Source organism: Vidua macroura, chromosome 7 (assembly GCF_024509145.1).
Source record: "Vidua macroura isolate BioBank_ID:100142 chromosome 7, ASM2450914v1, whole genome shotgun sequence".
Lineage (NCBI taxonomy): Eukaryota > Metazoa > Chordata > Aves > Passeriformes > Viduidae > Vidua > Vidua macroura.
The window spans coordinates 5,549,735-5,567,106 of NC_071577.1; the positions used below are offsets into that span (position 1 = coordinate 5,549,735).

Here is a 17,372-nt window from a genome sequence, read left to right on the forward strand (position 1 = left end):
TCTCTTTTCTCTGAGTTCTCAGTCACCTGCAGCCAACAGGATCCTAAAAGTGACCCTTTCTTCAACAAAGATCTGTTCTCTTGAAACAGTCCTGGGAGCCTCAGGACTTCCTGAGTCTGTTATCCCTCTGTCAAATTTGCTTGAAATTGAGGAGGTTCAAAAAATTACTGTAGGAAACACTGTCAAAAAAAGTCAAAGCAGGCTACCACAGAGCCTTTAGCACAACCAAGAAAAACAAGGCAGTCTCTCTTTTCTATCACTTGAAAATGCTGATTTTAAGTAGCAGTATTCATATAGGAAAAAACTCTTGTTAATTGAAATATGTTTTAAGTGTTTTTTTCAGATATAGAGATGTGTAGAAACTGCACCTTCCCCCCCTCAATGTACACAGAAACTTTTTTAAACAAATGGGAAAAGTTCAGTTGCTTTGTTTACATTTTTTCAAGCACACCTTAAAATTCTTTTGCACTTTACATGATTTTATATTATCACATTTTTAAAAGAAGCATTTTAGTTAATTTCAGAGCATCATCCCAGACTCTCACTTTCTTTAAAAGAGCATATTTACATGAAAGTGGACATCATATTTGCAGTATATAAAATGAAACACACATCCTCTCTGGCAGGTTTCTTTCAGTATAGTTGTTGTTTCTCCAAGCAAGTTCTAAAGTGTTCCAAATAAGTTTAAGGACATCCAATTTATTTTTATTTCAGAAAATTGCTTGCTGAAGAGGCACTGTATCCTTAAGTTGTGATACCCAGTTATGAATTGAAAGGAATACTACAATTTCTCAGCACATTAAGTATCTCTGCTAGCAATAACTAGAAGCACTGGATATAAGGAACTACAGAAATGATATAAAAATATAATTCAAGAAAGAGAAAGAAAACAAGGAATAGTCTTACATGACCGTATTTATCTGCTGTTGTTCAGCTACAAAATAATGGAAAAACTTTGTTAGAGATGTCCTTTCCTCACTAGACCAGAGCTTCTAATACTTTCAATTATATATTAAATACTTCTAGATTCACAAGTAGTTTGTAACAACATTCAGAAATACTTTGCAACTGAAACCTAGCTTTTTCTAAAGGTAAAGGCAGACTTTTAACAAGGCAAACAGTAACAAGGAAATGATGACTTGAGCCTGTGATACACCAACAGCTTGTGCTGCTGCAGCCTGGAAGGGTCACAGCTGGATGCTCTTCCCACCTGATTCACTGAAAATCTTGCCCAATGTGGAGTGTCTTCCTTCTCCAGACTGGTTTTCTTTCTTGTTTGTATTTTTTTAGACACACACTCTTCTTGAAGCTGGTGTCTTTCAGATAAGCCAAAGAACCCACTAATATTTGGGTGGATTTGCTACAGGCTCCTCTGAGAAGCAGCACAGAGACACCAGCTGCAAGCTCTCTTTCATGCTTAGACCAATATGATGATGTAATTTGGGACAAAGTTATGTAAACCAGACAGAAACCCAAAATTGAGCATCTGGGAGCCTAAGCAGAATCCTGGTGATGGATGCCAAAGCTCACAGCACTGTGGTGGTTATTTACTGCAAAATGTGGGCAGTTACCAAAAGCAACTGTATGTGACCTTAGCATTATAAGTATTAAATGCATAAAAACCTTTTAAAAATTAATTTAAAATTATATTCAAACCTAGTCAATGTGTCAGAATTGTCAGAACTTTGCTATGAACTTATTTTTTTTTTAATATTTTTAGGTTCATTCTTCCTCAGCTGCAGCTAGCAAGCCCTGAAATGTCATTGCTTACAAGCCAATCTAAATTTAAACTCTTCTGATTTTTGACCCAGGGGAATAAACTACAATCAAATACAAACTGCAAAAATATTCAGCACTATAATTCAGTTTCCTGGAACCTGAGTTTACAGTCATCTCTGGTTTCTGTTTTTATACCTACTAACCAAATCCCACTCTTCCTACATAAAAGATGAATCTCAATGTGTAAAGAGTTCTGCCCAGGTGTTTTACTGAACTTACACTTCCACTGCGTTTCATGATCAGTTTTTCCACTGTGACATCCTTCAGAGAGGAAGTCCCCCTGACTGCTGGCAGTCATTTTTCAGATATTTACTTACACTAAACGCTTCTCACTGACCTGCTGAAGAATAAAACTCCACACGTACACAGTAGAGTTAATGTACTGCTCACGGTTCCTACCAGTTCACTGCGAAGTCGTGCACCTTCAAAATGCTGCTCAGCTGGTACTGTCCAGATTTCAGGCGTTGAGTGTGTCCTTTAGCATGCTCAAAGGATGGGGTCCCTTCAGGATCAACAGGGAACTCTGAATCCTGCAGAAAACCAAAGTTATTCATTCTCAGAAATGCTGCATACCTTCACGCAATGTATTTATTTATATTACTACTTTGAAAAACCAAATTTATCTTATTTTTCCACTCTTTTTTTTCTTCTTTTCAATTTTCATAATTTTTTACATCACTGTTATCCTGATTTTATTAATTTTGATACATACTGTTAAAGCTGGCTGCAGGCAGAACAAGTGAACACTAATAATTAGTTCTTTTCAAATTATATTCCTACTATTTTAGATAACTGGCCTGACATAAAACATAGGACTAGAACTGGGAAAGAAGGTTTATATCAAACCCCTCAGTAAGATTACTAGCATGGGTTATTTTCCATTTTTCCATGGCCTATTTGATTTCTATCCCTGTTTTCCATGGGAGGTTAGCTCCATGAGCTGCATCCACAGGCAAAGCTGCTATATTCTTCAAAACACCTTTCTTGTAAGTATAATACCAATTAAAAAATCAAAATATGTGTAGCTGATTTACAGCCTCATTTTCCATTGGTGTGGTTTAAGATATTTCCTAAGATTAATCAGCAGACTAGGAGATTTACTACTAGCTCTAATTAACTAAGCTAAATAGCTTTATTAAAAATAGATTGTCATTAAAGAATGTAACGAGGGTAACTGTGCACAATATATTTTAAGGACTGCACCAGTCATTACAACCCCACTTCCCAAGACACCACAGTTTGCTGAAGACCTGGCTGAGGGCTTCTGTTTGCAACATTTTAGGACATCCTGCTGTGAGAAGCTTTAAAGAAAACTGAAATCGCTGCACTCTTTAAAATGTCCATCAAACACTAAGATTAAGGAGGGAATAAAATCACTGTATTTTAATCTGAAAGCACACACACACAGCAGGGATAACCACTAAGTCTTTTTAGTATTTGTATGCACTAAACTTCATAGCAGCCATCCTGTTTGCTGATAATTTGCAGGAATGAGCATAAAACAAATTTCACAACTATGAAGTAGCAATATACTGTCTGTCTTCAGTTTCAGAAGTTCTACACCCTGCTTTGTCCTACAAGGGTGCCATTAACCCAAGCCAAACTTATGAAATGACTAAACTAATGACTTAATGATCAGTTTGAGCATATCTGTTCCAGACCCAAGAATTGGAAGATATTTTTCGGTGGACTGTGGCTTCAATCACAGGCACAGCTTAACAAAACCACTCCAAAATCCATGGAACAGTAGGGACTTTCAATATTGACTAATATCAGACAACTGTCTTTCTTCTCTGACTGGGGAGAAAGACAGAATCTGGAAATCATGGAGAGCACATGAGCAAAGTCAGCTTTGCTTAACACAGATACCTACATTTGGAAAAAAGAGAAGTAATTAATCTGGAATATTCAGAATTAGAAAATAAATATGTCACGTACAAATACATAAAGAATAAAGATTAAAGTAATCTGGCATTGTTAATCCACTGTTTGTGGCTCAAGTTCCACATTTTTACACAACTGCATACCAAGTTCTGACTGTGTCTCAGCCATAATATTCTTGATGATCTCTGATGCCAGTTCAAGAAAAATCCATAGATTCCAAATTTAGGAACAATTATTATAAGTCTGCAGTATTTATTATACACACACACACTAAACTGAGTAAAGATATTACCTAAAGGTAAGTATAAAGTGTCAGTAGCTCTGTGCAACTCTTGGAAGCTTTCTGTACTCCTTATCTTACAAAGTTCTACCTTTCAAGGTTTACAAATTTGAACAACTCTGATTATAACATAACAAAGGCATAAAATCAGCATGCTTTTTGCAAATTGTTCTCATTCACTCTCTGGAATACAACCAATTTGTAAATGCTACCAGACTTACTCATTTCAGAGTGAAACAAGCCTAGGAAATGCAAGGCTCTCTGAGTAGAAGTGACAAAAATTTTTCAGTAGGAAAAGATCCCCAGATACTGCTTCAGGAGATAGAGCTGTAAATGATTGCTGTAACATTAAAAAAATACAGTAAAAAGAGAATAATATAAAAATAATAGGTTTTTTGTAACTCCATGGTAAGGATCTGAAGTATTTCTGAAAGTGGAGCTTTTGCACCCTTTGCAGTGGTAATCCTGTATTCTACTAGAGCAGCAGACTTGCCCCCTCAGCTGAGATAATTCATACTATGGTTCCACTGGCATGAACAGTGGTATCACTTGTCATGGCCAGATGAAATGCTGATTTCAGTAGCTCCTCAGCAGGTAGAAGTCACAGTGTGACTTTTTTTTTTTTTAATCCCAGACACAAATATTTCTCACTGTGGAATAAACAGGGTATTTTTATCCTAAAAACTTGCTACAATAGAACTGTTCAATAATACTTGTATGAAGATATCTCCTCTCCCCTGACAAATATAGGCAATCAACTTTCATTATTTAATCCTTATTCTATTATTTCCAATTGCTAAATCCTAAGGGTAAAAGAGAATCCATTACACAAGTTGAGACCTTGCATAACAAGGCTTGTGAAACTTTTACAGGCATTGACTGCAAATTCTGATGCTCCTTCAGCATAGCAAGGGCCAAAATTCAGGAGAATATCCTGAGTGCTAAGGAGGCTTTGTTCACTCCTTTATCTGCTATGTACAAGACATTTGTACTATGACAAAAATAAAAACCTACTAAGCCTCTCTCTCACATCCATATAAAAAGGAATTACTGCACTTCCTGCCTGTGCCATTAAACACCCTTTTACTCTATCACCAAAGGCAAGGAACAGAACATTCAAAAGAGTGTCCCAGGAAGAATCTCTAGGAACCAAAACCCTTCTGAATGCCTGTCCTCAGCCACTGACAAGGGTAAATGGTTCTTGGTCCCTGACCAAACTGTCCCTTTGACAGTACACTCCCTCTGTTAGCTAAAATCACAGTTGCAACTATCAGCCACTCACAAAAAGTTGCCATGATTCTTGGGCCACTTACACACAGCATTTCCATGGATATCTAAAATATCAGAAGACAGAAGGCTATAGAAGTCAGAATTGTGTGAAGTAATAAAGGCATTTCATACCTTAAGACCTCACAGGTTCATGTACAAAAAACAAACCAGAAGAGAAGAGCTTGCTTTTCTTTTGTTTGTTTGGGATTTCTTGGTTGCTTTCTTTCCCCTTTTAATTTAAGAGGCTGAACCATAAGAGAATTCAGTGATTTACCCCAGATCAAGCTGAAATTCTTTAGGACAGCTTGTAAACTGAACTCATATCTTCCGAGACTGAAACCATTCCTTAATTTCCCCTTATAAGATAAAAAGCCTTGTCTTGATGCAAACTGTCATACAATTAAGAAAATTTACCCTTAAAGCTATTAGAAATATCTCTTTTCTGTCCTGATTTTTTCCAGTAAGACTGCCTTTTCCAACAGCAGGGCTCTTCAGAGCAAGTCTACAGCTTTCTTTTTCCTCAAGAAAGACACAAGAGACTCATTTGTCAAAACATACAGAAGGCAATGAATAGGTAAGTGGAACTGATCTAAATCATCTCAGAGCTGAGAAAAATGTAGTAGAGTTTAATAGAAAACATCCAAATCAGTTTGTCTAAATCACAGCGTGGCCTTGTCTATATCATTATTACAGGTAGTGTTGAGTTTCTCCTTACTCAGATGTTAAAAATTGAAGTCAATTGAGGAAGCAGCTTCACTCTGTAACCAGGAAAAAGCTCAAAGCTTGCTACTTCAATTCTGAAAGAAAATAGAGTAATCTTAAGTGAGGCAAAGCCCATCAGACAGCAAATTAGTGATCACTGTCTTTCAGTGAGGGAGGAAAAGGAGCAACCTTTTCTTTTTGCAAAAATTAATGACCATTATTATCAGCAGGTCCAATTTGAAAGCTGTCAAGGTCATTCTAAGACTGCAGTTCAGACACGCACAGGGAGCACAGTCACAGGTGCTGGTGTATCCATACACTCAATTTAAAAAGCAAATATTAGATACTTTTTCAGAAATGTGAAGTAATGAAAATTAAGTTCTTCTTAGGGCACAGTGACTGTCTATGTCCAAGACTCAGCAAGCCAGTCTAACTTTAGTCTAACACTAAATATTTTCAAGGAAATATTCTTTTCTCAATTCTCACCCAAGAATCAGCATTGTCTCTGTTTTTCTGTTCTTAGAAATAAGTCCTGAACTAATCACTGATAGCTATACTGACATACAATTGAATTCTCTTTTTATTCAAAGTTACAGAGAATTTTAATAATTGCTCACTTATTTTTCCTGAAAAATCTGATACACTTGCATTATGCAGAACATATTTTGTCTATTTTCATTTTAAACCTGTCTCAATATATTGAAATTTCCATATTTTAGTTTTTAAATGTCATAGCAGTCTCATGGAAACCAGTAGGTGTACTCAGAAGCTACTTATTATATACATAGTTTTCACAACAGGGCTTGAGTTTTACACTCATTTTTTGTCCTAACTTTCAAAACAACTTAAGGATTACTAAGAATCCATAGAGTCAAAATGTGCAAATAACAAAACATTCTTAAACACAAACATATAAATAAGAATGAAAATACTCTTGGCTGCAATTGCTGACAATGAATGACTCTTGCTTCCCAGACCTACCAAAAATAAAATATATCAAATAAGCAAAAACACTTAAACAGCAAACTATAGTATGAGATTTTCAAACCCCATTTTACTTTTTGTTAGCTATACTTAAAATTGTTTAAAGTTTCAAACTAAATGAAGAAAGATTCAAACCTGTTTCCCTCTTTCCCATGAAGCAAACCCTGATAGTCTGTTCTCTGAGTAGCTCAGTTTTGCAGCACTAGAGGTAGGCAGATTGAGAAGGAACCAAATGTTAAGCAGGAAAGTATTGAACTAATATTAAAAAGCTTTGCTGCAAAAGTGACAGAAAAATTGACATTTAATATTATAGCTGAGCATGATTTTATTTAGTTTTCATATTTCCTGTAATTGAAGGGACAGGGTATCCTTTTCTGGCAGAGTATAAAGAAATGAAGGTATTTAGTGCATCCAATGAGCATAATGCAGCAGTGAAACAGTCAGTAGGCACTGTTGTACAATTAATAGTTAAACAACTCAATTTCAAAATGCTCCAGTGTCTGTAGTAACCATAATACAACACATTTGCACACTATTTTACTACGCTAATCATGACCACAATTATTTTATAAACATCTGAAATGTAAGGAAAGGAAGTTGAAAGCAATAGCAGGAGAATGTAGTAAAACTTTTACTGCCTGCTCCATCTTGCTTGGCTTGCTAATAAAAACCATAAAACTCAGCTACAAAGGTTGTGGCCACATAACTCCTCCTTATTCAGTTTATAATGCTGACTTTTTTCCTTTTTTTAATAAAATAAACATGAAGATAATATGTAATAGGTAGTAAAAGCCAGATTAATTAAAAAACAATGGTAAAACTGTTCTGTCTTCAAATTCTGGGCTAGTGTAGCTCTTCAGACAGTTTGTGAACTGGTGCTAACAGTAAATTTGCACTTGAAACTGCTCCTGACAATGTCAGTTTTAAGGCTGTGCCACATCAAATCAAGCCATTGCCTATGCAATAAAAAACTAGAAAGCTCCACTACTCAATGTCTAACTATGCCACAGACACTCAATCACTTTCGGACTAGAGCTCTCCTTAGCACTCATTGATAAATACACTGCCATTATTTTCTACTATCAAAAGGATAAACTTCAAGTTCTTGCACTTCACTGGTTTTGTTTCTTTTACTGCAGCTTTTAAAACCAGATTTGATTAGCCAGATATGATTAATAATCAGAGGGGTTTGAAAAAGAGGAAGATAACAATTATAGAAAGATCCATCACTGAAATGCAATAGCTTTCTTCCAGTCTTCACCACAGGGCTTGTTTAACTTTATCACCACTATTTCAGAAAGCAACAATATAAAATGCAAAATTTCTCTACGCCAAGCATACTGCCCAGCACTACAGAAATAAAACTATTGCAATGTTTTAGCCTCTGCTAAACTTCCTCTCAAAGGCCCAAGTAAATCACATTTCTCAGTTTAAAGCTACACAGCTGTGGCTGAAGCTGTTAAGGATGAACACAACACCCCAGTGTGGAGACTGGAACATGACCTGTGCTGCCCAGTGAGCTGCACAGCTGCCCAGAGGACTGAGAGCTGGGAGACACAGGACAAGGCTGGAAGTGTCCAAGGCCAGGCTGGATGGAACTTGGAGCAACCTGGCTTAGCACAAGGTGTTCCTGACCATGGCAGGACATGGAATGGGATGAGTTTTAAGGTCCCTTCCTGTGGCAGGCACATTCTTCCCTCTCTCAGGATTTTTTCATAGAGGAGCACAGAGAGAAGAAATAGAAAATTTCTATTTCTGCTCCTTGTTTTTCCCATGTGGAATGTGTTTGGAGAATTGTTCACCTGGGGTGTTTGCTTGATTGGATTCTGGTGAGGATTGTTTGAGCCTGATGGCCAATCCAATCCACTGTGTCTGGACTCTCAGGGTCAGGAGTTGTGAGTAATTAGATATGGTAGAAAGTAGTTAGAAAAGTTAGAAAAGTAGGTATGTAGCTTTAGTATCTCATTTAAATAGTATATTAATGTATTGTAGTATAGTTATAATAAAGAAATTATTCAGCCTTCTGAACTAAGTCAGACATCAGCATTTCTTCCACCGGGTTCACCTGCATTTACAATACCTTCCAACCCAAACCATTCTGGGACTCTGACCAGAGAAACACAAAACAGCTCCTTGAGCCTTGCTCCAGACTGACCACAGAACAAGGAGCAGGTTTAAGATGCTCTGCACTCACACTGAGTGGAAGACAAAGGCTTAAGCTATACAAAGGTGAACAGATAATTTCTCCAGAGAAGGAATAATCCTTAAAAATCCTCCAACATTCCTTGAGAACCTGTTCTGTGTTCAAAAGGATATGTATGCTGTACAGAAATACCCCATGCAGCCTTCTTCCAACACCTCTACCATCCCAGCTACATCATCAAATGTATTTTAACCCCTTCTTTTGATTACTCTTCTCTGTCACAGCAAATTGCACGACCGACCGTCTCTGCAGAGTCAACAAGGTGAGTGAAGAGTCACAGTAAAATATTCCAGAACAGGAATGGACAGTAATTCAGAGTGCTAAATTCAGTTACAGTCTCAAGAAAGTGATATAATGATCATCCAACTCTTCATTTACTACTCCCTCATGGTGGCATTGAGTTTAATATATGCAATTGAAATTAATTTCTTAGTTTAAAATTATTATAACTCTAAGATACAAAGTTTATACCAGTACTGATATGCCCAGATCTTAAATATCTACTTCTGGTTACCATTAACAACAGTTATGAATATAAGTTTATCACATGTGAAAGAATAAATCCAGTTCTATTTTACTGGTAGTAATTTCCAGTTTGTCACCCTGATTCTCATCATCATCTCATCACCACATTGTAACAACAGAACGTGTTCCTGTTTGTTTTTCAAAACACCATTACATGTCTCACAGATAATTAACCAATATGTTCAGACAATAGAGATGTACACACAGCTATGGATATAACTTAATCTTGCATAAACAACTGCAAACACTGTTACAAAACTCAGCTTGATCATTTTGCAACAAGTAAAAGAACATCTATGAAAATGCTGCAATAAATTATCACGATATGAGGCATTGATTCTCATGGCAGTTTTCTAAGTCACAAATAATTATGTGCTATTCCCAAAGATGTTCCCTATCCCTTCCTTTAAATGGCCTATGCTTGAAAATCAACTACATTTATGATCAATGTTAAAATAAACAACAGTGCAATAAAATATAGAAATGTCTTACAATTATAATTTTATTTTGTAGATTTAAATTTAGATTATGGTGCAATTAAACATCAGCAATATTTTAAGCTACAGCAGCACGTGCTGCATATGCCACACAATTCATTGTGTTAAAGAGGCAAAGCTGAAAAAATTATAGACATCAAAGTTACTTCAGTTTTCTGACATACTCCAAAATATGTTGCAATATTGTCTTTTTTTTTTCCTAGTGATTAATGTAAATTTTCTGTATCACAGAAGTATCCTACTGTAGAATCAACTAAAAAAATCTAGATGCTTTCTTGATTTTCTCCAAGAAAACCTCAGTACAAACAATGAAAGACTATCCATTTCAGAGGAGAGTTCATCTGAATTAATTTTGAATTTATTCCTAAAACATGTACTGTGAAAGCCTGTGGAAACCCCCCCCCCTTTTTTTTTTTTTAATTATTTCTTTTTACATGCTCTCACTTGCACTTTTAACAAGAAGAAAAAACCTGCTCCCAAAGGCTGTCCTACCACTAGTAATATCCAAACATAGATGCTAGGGGTGCAAATAAGTTCTAAATTTTGCCATTCTTTCATTAATTTTCCAAATATTAAGAAACAAACTTTATTTTTCCTCAAATTACTATTCTGCTTCTCAGGCACTGTCGGGAAGCTCAGAAACTTTGTTTATATGCTCAGTAGCCTGGATACACTAATTTCTGCCAGGGCCAAAGTACCCACTGTAATCATCTCAATAACTGTTATACGGCACCCAGGGCTTGCAGAGGTCCATACATCACTACAATGAACTGGTAAACACATTCAGGGGCCATTAGTTATTGATTTATTTGCAATTATGCCTTACAGATGCCGTCTATGTTCCCCCCCTTGGCACTTCATCATCCTGACTCTGTTTCAGGACAGCCAGTAACCATTATCCCAAGCTCCACATAATGAGAAATAATGAAAACAAAGCTGTAAGAGTACTCTGACATGCAGGTACAAAGCTATCAGCTTGTCAATACTGCAGAGAAATGGATCCTTTATAATAAAGAGCTAATTAATTGATTACTGGACTTGTAAGCAATAAGTACTTTATCAAAAAGTGATAAAGCTGGTTATCTAGCACAGTTAACCACCAGAAATATTTGCAGCACTGCAGGAAGTGGATACAGCAGAATATGAAAGAGGTACTACCAGGCTGACTTCACAAATATGCTAGTAGTGAAACAAACTGTTAAAAGTGCCTGAAGGTGTGATGGAGTCAGTCTGCTCCAGATTCAGCAAGGCAGATTAGGAAACCAGACCCAAAATGTCTGTAAATTATTTTGGACCACATAAAACCCAGGCCTCTGCACTTCCTTGAACTAAATTTCTGCTTGAGCTAGACACAGCTTTAAAAAAACCCCATTATTTAGAAATTGTCCATTTTTTAAGGCTGAAGGATTGACTGTAACTGCCAGTACATTTGTGAAATGCCTAACTATATTCTCTATTAAAAAGCAATTCTATTTCTAACACAGAATGTCCTTAGATTCAATTTTCATCTACTAAATTCTATTCTACTTCTGTCTGCTAAGTAAACACTGCTATCAAGAGTACATTTTGTCCCCTTTGTCACAGTCAATGATGAAGAACACCCTAATTTAAGCCTGTTCTAGTTGAAGATTACCCTGCTCATTGTAGGGGGGTTGGACCAAATGTCCTTTAAAGGTCCCTTCAAAGCCAAACTATTCTATGATTTGAACTTTAAAAGCATAGTAAAAAAAGCATATGTTTATTTCTCTTTCGTTTACCAAATGATCCAGACTTCCCCTCCTCATTTTCCTGGTCTCCTCATGGAAAAAGACCTCACCAGTGTGTCATTTGATAAATGTATCAGCAACTCTAACGCAAACACAAATCAGATTTTTGAGATTCGTTTTTTTCCCCAAGTCACATATGAAAATGTTAAATAGTTTATAAGAAAAAAAAAAATCTCTGAATACATTTGATTATTCTCCATTTAAGACTTCATGTCAGACTTGAACATACTAGCAACATTATTTATGTTCATTTTGTACAATTCCACAATTGTATCTTCTATAATCATGGGATAATTTGCGTTGATTGTAGTGCTAATTGTTTATAGTTTTCAGTTCTATTATTTTGTTTCTTTGTTTCTTGAGTCACTTTTTTACATTTTAAATATAGTTTTGAAACTAACCACGGATTTCTGGCACAATCTCCCTGCGACAATTTCTTACAACAGAAGGAGACAAAAAAACAGAATAAGTTTATCACCACCTGACTCCCAAGTTACAAAATTGAAACACTGAGCTTTCAAGTGGGATAGCAGAAACTACAAGATTTTAGTCAATTCTTGAAACCTAGCCTGTGTACTCTCAATATAAAGGCAATTTGTTCATGTGGGTTAGGACAGATGGCATCGGGACCTAAAATGAATTTTACTCTGACAAACAGCAATTGTTTACCCAATGGATCTGTTCTTTTTCTGTATTCAAAATCATATATCCTTAGAAAGAATGTAAGTAGCAGGCTTTATTGCTTTTTATTACCATTAGCCCCTCAAACCCACACAAGTCTGAGATGGAACTCGGGGCTATTTTGTCTTTTTTTTTGTCTCTTCTCCAAAGCTGTTCATAGAGAGAAGTTCTCTGTTCCATCCTCTCTGGCCAAGTCAGAGGGAATATCTGAAACCAATTCTTCCCAGCTGCTCATCCATGGTGAGATTCAAGACAATTTGCAATTTCATTCTAAATTTAGGCACTTGGGCACTGCCATAATAGTTGCAAAGCTTTTACTGGAGATGTCAAATTTCACTCACCAGTAGCTACAGCACAGGATGAGTGTGAAGAAGTGCTTTACTAATTTTTAAACTGCTATATATTAATATTTCTATGTGGGCTCAGAGAGTGATGGTACAGCCAGGACTAAGACACAACTAGGTAAATCCCCACAGAATTCACTGACCACAGTTTTCGGCCTGATGCTTGAAGAGACACCACCAGAAACCTATAACAGAAAGGGAAGGATACAGCCCAGCAATACCCAGAAAAACTGACAATTTGTCTGATCACAGGCTGCACCCCCCATTCTAATTCATGGCCATCACTAGAGATAAATCTGGATAAAAATAAACCAAAGACAATCTGGAGGTAAGAGGAGTGAGATGCTAGTGGGAAAAAACAGCATTAGAAGCAAACACTCCAAAGAATTCTGCAGTAGAGTGCACAGGGCTTAGCACCATGCAAAATCAGTTTGAAGAAAATCCAAATAAGTAAATGGTGCAAACAGGGCATATCTCCCAGCTTTTTAGGCAAGTACCCTTTCAATTTATTTTAACCATCCTTATATATTAAATTATTGTTTCCTCCATCCACTCCTCTAGCAAAGGCTTTTTCTTCTAGCTTTCCCAAATCTTGAGAACCTACAGAGGTTCAAACCCTCCCTTGATCCCTGATTCCCTGCCCATACAATTATGCCTAACTGCCCTATGAATGTGCCTGAGCAGGGAGGACTCTCCCCTACCCACTGCAATAACACACAGAGATGTAATTAATTCTAAATCTGAATTTCACTCCAACTAGTATTGTATGAAATAGCCTTTTTTTAAGTAAATGTCCAGTTCCTACCTCATCTTCTTGGCACCCTTCTCTGTGACTTGAGTAAAAGTCTTAGGATAACAATCCACCTTAACACATTCCTCTTTAGAGCAAATCCAAGTGGAAAGGAGGAGGCAAATTACATTTCCCTTGCCAATGTTCTCCCTGTATCAGAAATCCTATCATTCTTTATTGATTTCACAGCACACAAATTCCACTACCCCTTTCCACACACAAGTTAACTTGCCTTTCCCCCCCTCTATTTTCTGCCTTCTAAAACTCTAAACCATAATCTTCTGTGCCCTTATTTATGATCTAGAATCTGTATCATTGCCTCATTCTTTCTTGACTTGCAGTTCACAGTCATCTGCCGTGTTCTTACTGAACTTTCACTCTTACTTCCTTTCCAGCTTCCATGCATTCCCAGGTACTTCCATGCTACGTGGAAAATTCTGTGGAACATAATTATTCCAGTTATGCACAAAGAGAGAATCTGCACTGCCACCTTTCTCATCTTAAGTCCCACTCCCACTAGCAGTCATTTCAAAGTGTTCTGCCCCAGCTGTCAGTTCCTTCTTTTATTTTTCATTTCTACCTTCAGCTGTCATATCAACACCTCATTTGTTGTTCTTGTGCTTCTGCCTCCCCTCTGCAGGTCTTGAAGGCAGCATCTGCCAAGAGTAAAACTGGAAAACCACCATCACATTTTCTACTCGAAGGAACTGCAGTTACTAAAAGCATTTAAAGTTGTTTTTAAACAACTTTTTAATGTGATAGCAGCTATTACTGCACATCAGGCACAAGGCCTGTAATGTTTAAGCCATAAACTGCACCACTGGACTGTCTTTGTACTTGCCCTGAAGGAAATCCTAATAAAGTCTCCAGCTTCCAGCTCCTAACTGATGAAAAATTCAGTACTACTCTGCCTCCAGACCAGATGGAGAATTTGACTGGAATCACACTGGCAATTTCTTAGATATTAAATATCTTCTTTTTTGTTGTTGCTGTTTTGGAAGAAAATAGAGGGCCTATTCAGCACTGCAGTTCAACTACATAAAGTAATGCTCACAAACACATCAGACATCATTCCTCTCCATTTCTATCATTCCTACAATTAAAGGCACACATCCTTATTCTGGAGTGGAAAAAATCTTCTCTCAGGATTATATTCTGACCAAAACTATTTTATTTATTCAGAACAAAAACATTTAAAAGAAAACACATTTTAAAATTAAGAAGTCTCTTATAAAAACAGCTATTCTACATTCAATTACTAACAAACTATCCAAAAAGTCTATCAAGACTTAAAAGCTTCTTGTTCTTTCCCTGGTGCCAAGCCTTGTACTGAAAGTCAGCCATGTCACTGCATTTAGGGGACCCTATAGTGAAATTCAAGTGGTTTGATGCCTCTTTTGAGTCAGAAATCATTTTTAAAAAATAATGTTGCAAAAGCATAATTAATAGAGGTTAATTAATCAAGTTTGAGAAGTGGGATCCTAACTCCATATTTTTATACTTAAATCAAGCTACATTGGATTTTTTCACCCAAGATATTGCTGCTAATACAAACACACTATTTGTGTGTGCCTGTAACCTCAATTGGGCTTAGACACATTTTTGGAGTCTTCTATCAAACTGATGGGTACAATCTCTCCAAAAATTTCCTTTCTAACTCAGAATATAAAGAAAATGTAAAGAACAAAGCAGAAGATGCATTGCTATAATTACAGAAAAATCAAACTCACTTGAAAATTTCAGGGGTTTTTCTTCTTAATTAGAGGATTAAAAAAATTGAGTCAGAACAATGCACAAAGCACGTGGGGGTGAAACAGCACAGGTTTACCTGGATATTTCCTCAGAGGGCTGAGGGGAAGAAACAACCACAAAGAGCAAACTTCAAAGTAACAGCTGAGAGCAGCACTTCAAATCTCTACAGAAAAACCACTGCATGGAAGGTATAGATATATAACCAACCATTTTTGCACTGACACCTACTATATATATATGTACTTGTAGCTTGCATGCCCACTTCAGCAGAAAGGTGAAGTGCAGTACCTCATAGAGCAGAAAGTCTTTATCACAGCAACAGAATTAGAGCTTTCTCAAACCCAAACCCCCCAAACACAGCCTTACCTGAGCAGGACTGGAGAAAACCCTTCAACACAATGTTCAGAGGATAACTGTAGAAGAAATGCACACTTTGAAAGTCCTCTGTAGAGGCAGACAAACTTTGACCACTGTTCAATAAGCCTACACTTAACTGAACTTTTTGGATTCCTCTACAATTCCAGCAGCATTCTGTCTCAGATGTAGAAAGGCTGTGAGGATACTGTTAGAATCATCCCAAGCTTGAAATTCCCCCCAGAAATTGTCATCTACTCTGGAGTGAATGGGAAAAGATCTCCTGGAACATACTGATCTAAGAGCTAGCAGATCCTGTGCCTCACACATGCTAATGCACATCCAGCTTCCCTGGCACTGAAGAGCATGGATTTAAACCTACAGCCATCCTGTCCACCTCATCATTCCAAAACAAGTACCACAAGGAAAATGGATTCTTTTCTGCAAAGAATGGAAGAAGAAGGGAGAAAATAGTGGCAGGAAATTGGAACCTTGTCATTGGCAACATTAGATCTGTTTAACTGATTGTTATTATACTAATTACCAGAGAAAATTAATTTACAGTGCAACACTATATAATGATATCTGACTCTAGACAGAAGCTGGCTATTTACACTTAGAAAATTTATTAGACAGTATTATCCACCCAGTCTTAGCATATAAGCCCTAAATTCTCAAAAGCATTTAGGCATCTAATGTACCTCCCAGCTCAATCCACTCAATGATTCCATGACCTATTCCTATTAACTTCCATGGCAGGGAACCTGGACACCTTTGCAGAGCTTGAAATTCTAATAACTGCTAAATGTATGGATGCTATTTTGAGGGAAAAAAAAAGCAAGCCTGAAAGGTTAAAACCCCTTGGTAATTGGCATTCAATGATTGTGTGTGCAGCTATAAGACAATGCAGACTACAAGTACATCAGCCTCTCACAGGCACATACTTGTGTAGCTAAAAATAATAGCCAAATTAGTGTTGATAAAGATTCACCAAAAAGAGAGTCAAATCTCAAAAGTCAAATCTCAGCTGTACCATGGCTGGAACAATCCAATGACATACTAAAGCGATGCTCACATACATTTGGCTGCAAAGAGGGACAAAAAGGTTACCCTTTCCTTGTTTCCTCTCATTACCTTTGTTACAGTAACTTAATTCTGACAGGAAATTCACAATTAATTAATTCAATTAGTAAAAAGATCTTTAAAAGTAATAAACACAGGATTTGTAATGTCAGGAACAACACTGACACCTCCAAATCTCTAATTTAAAAGCTTCCTTGATGTTCATAAATTATTTCAAACCCCACACTTTTTAATACAAAGAAACAGAAAAGGACCACTTCCAAAGGTAGAAAATGTGAGCCAATCTGGAGCCTTGCAGAGTAGCTGACACAGCTGATAAGAATAGTCCCCTGCACAGGTGTTGGCATGTTCTGAGTAAGCTCCCAGCCACAGCCTTGGCACAGCCAGCCCCTTTTACTGCCACTGAGGCTCTCCACTCACACGTGTTGCCAGATGGTGGCTAGAAACTTACTCCGTGTGTATCCTGACAAAAATGGAAA

General features: G+C 36.9%; 1 protein-coding gene across 2 annotated transcripts in view; it reads right to left on the minus strand.

The window, feature by feature from the left end:
- SPAG16 (sperm associated antigen 16) overlaps window positions 1-17,372 on the minus strand; it is a 361,537-nt gene that overhangs the window by 307,671 nt on the left and 36,494 nt on the right. For both annotated transcript variants that reach the window (XM_053982332.1, XM_053982331.1), the window contains exon 10: window positions 2,179-2,309. In XM_053982332.1, the coding sequence (XP_053838307.1) occupies window positions 2,179-2,309 (131 nt within the window). The remainder of the gene's footprint in view (window positions 1-2,178; window positions 2,310-17,372) is intronic.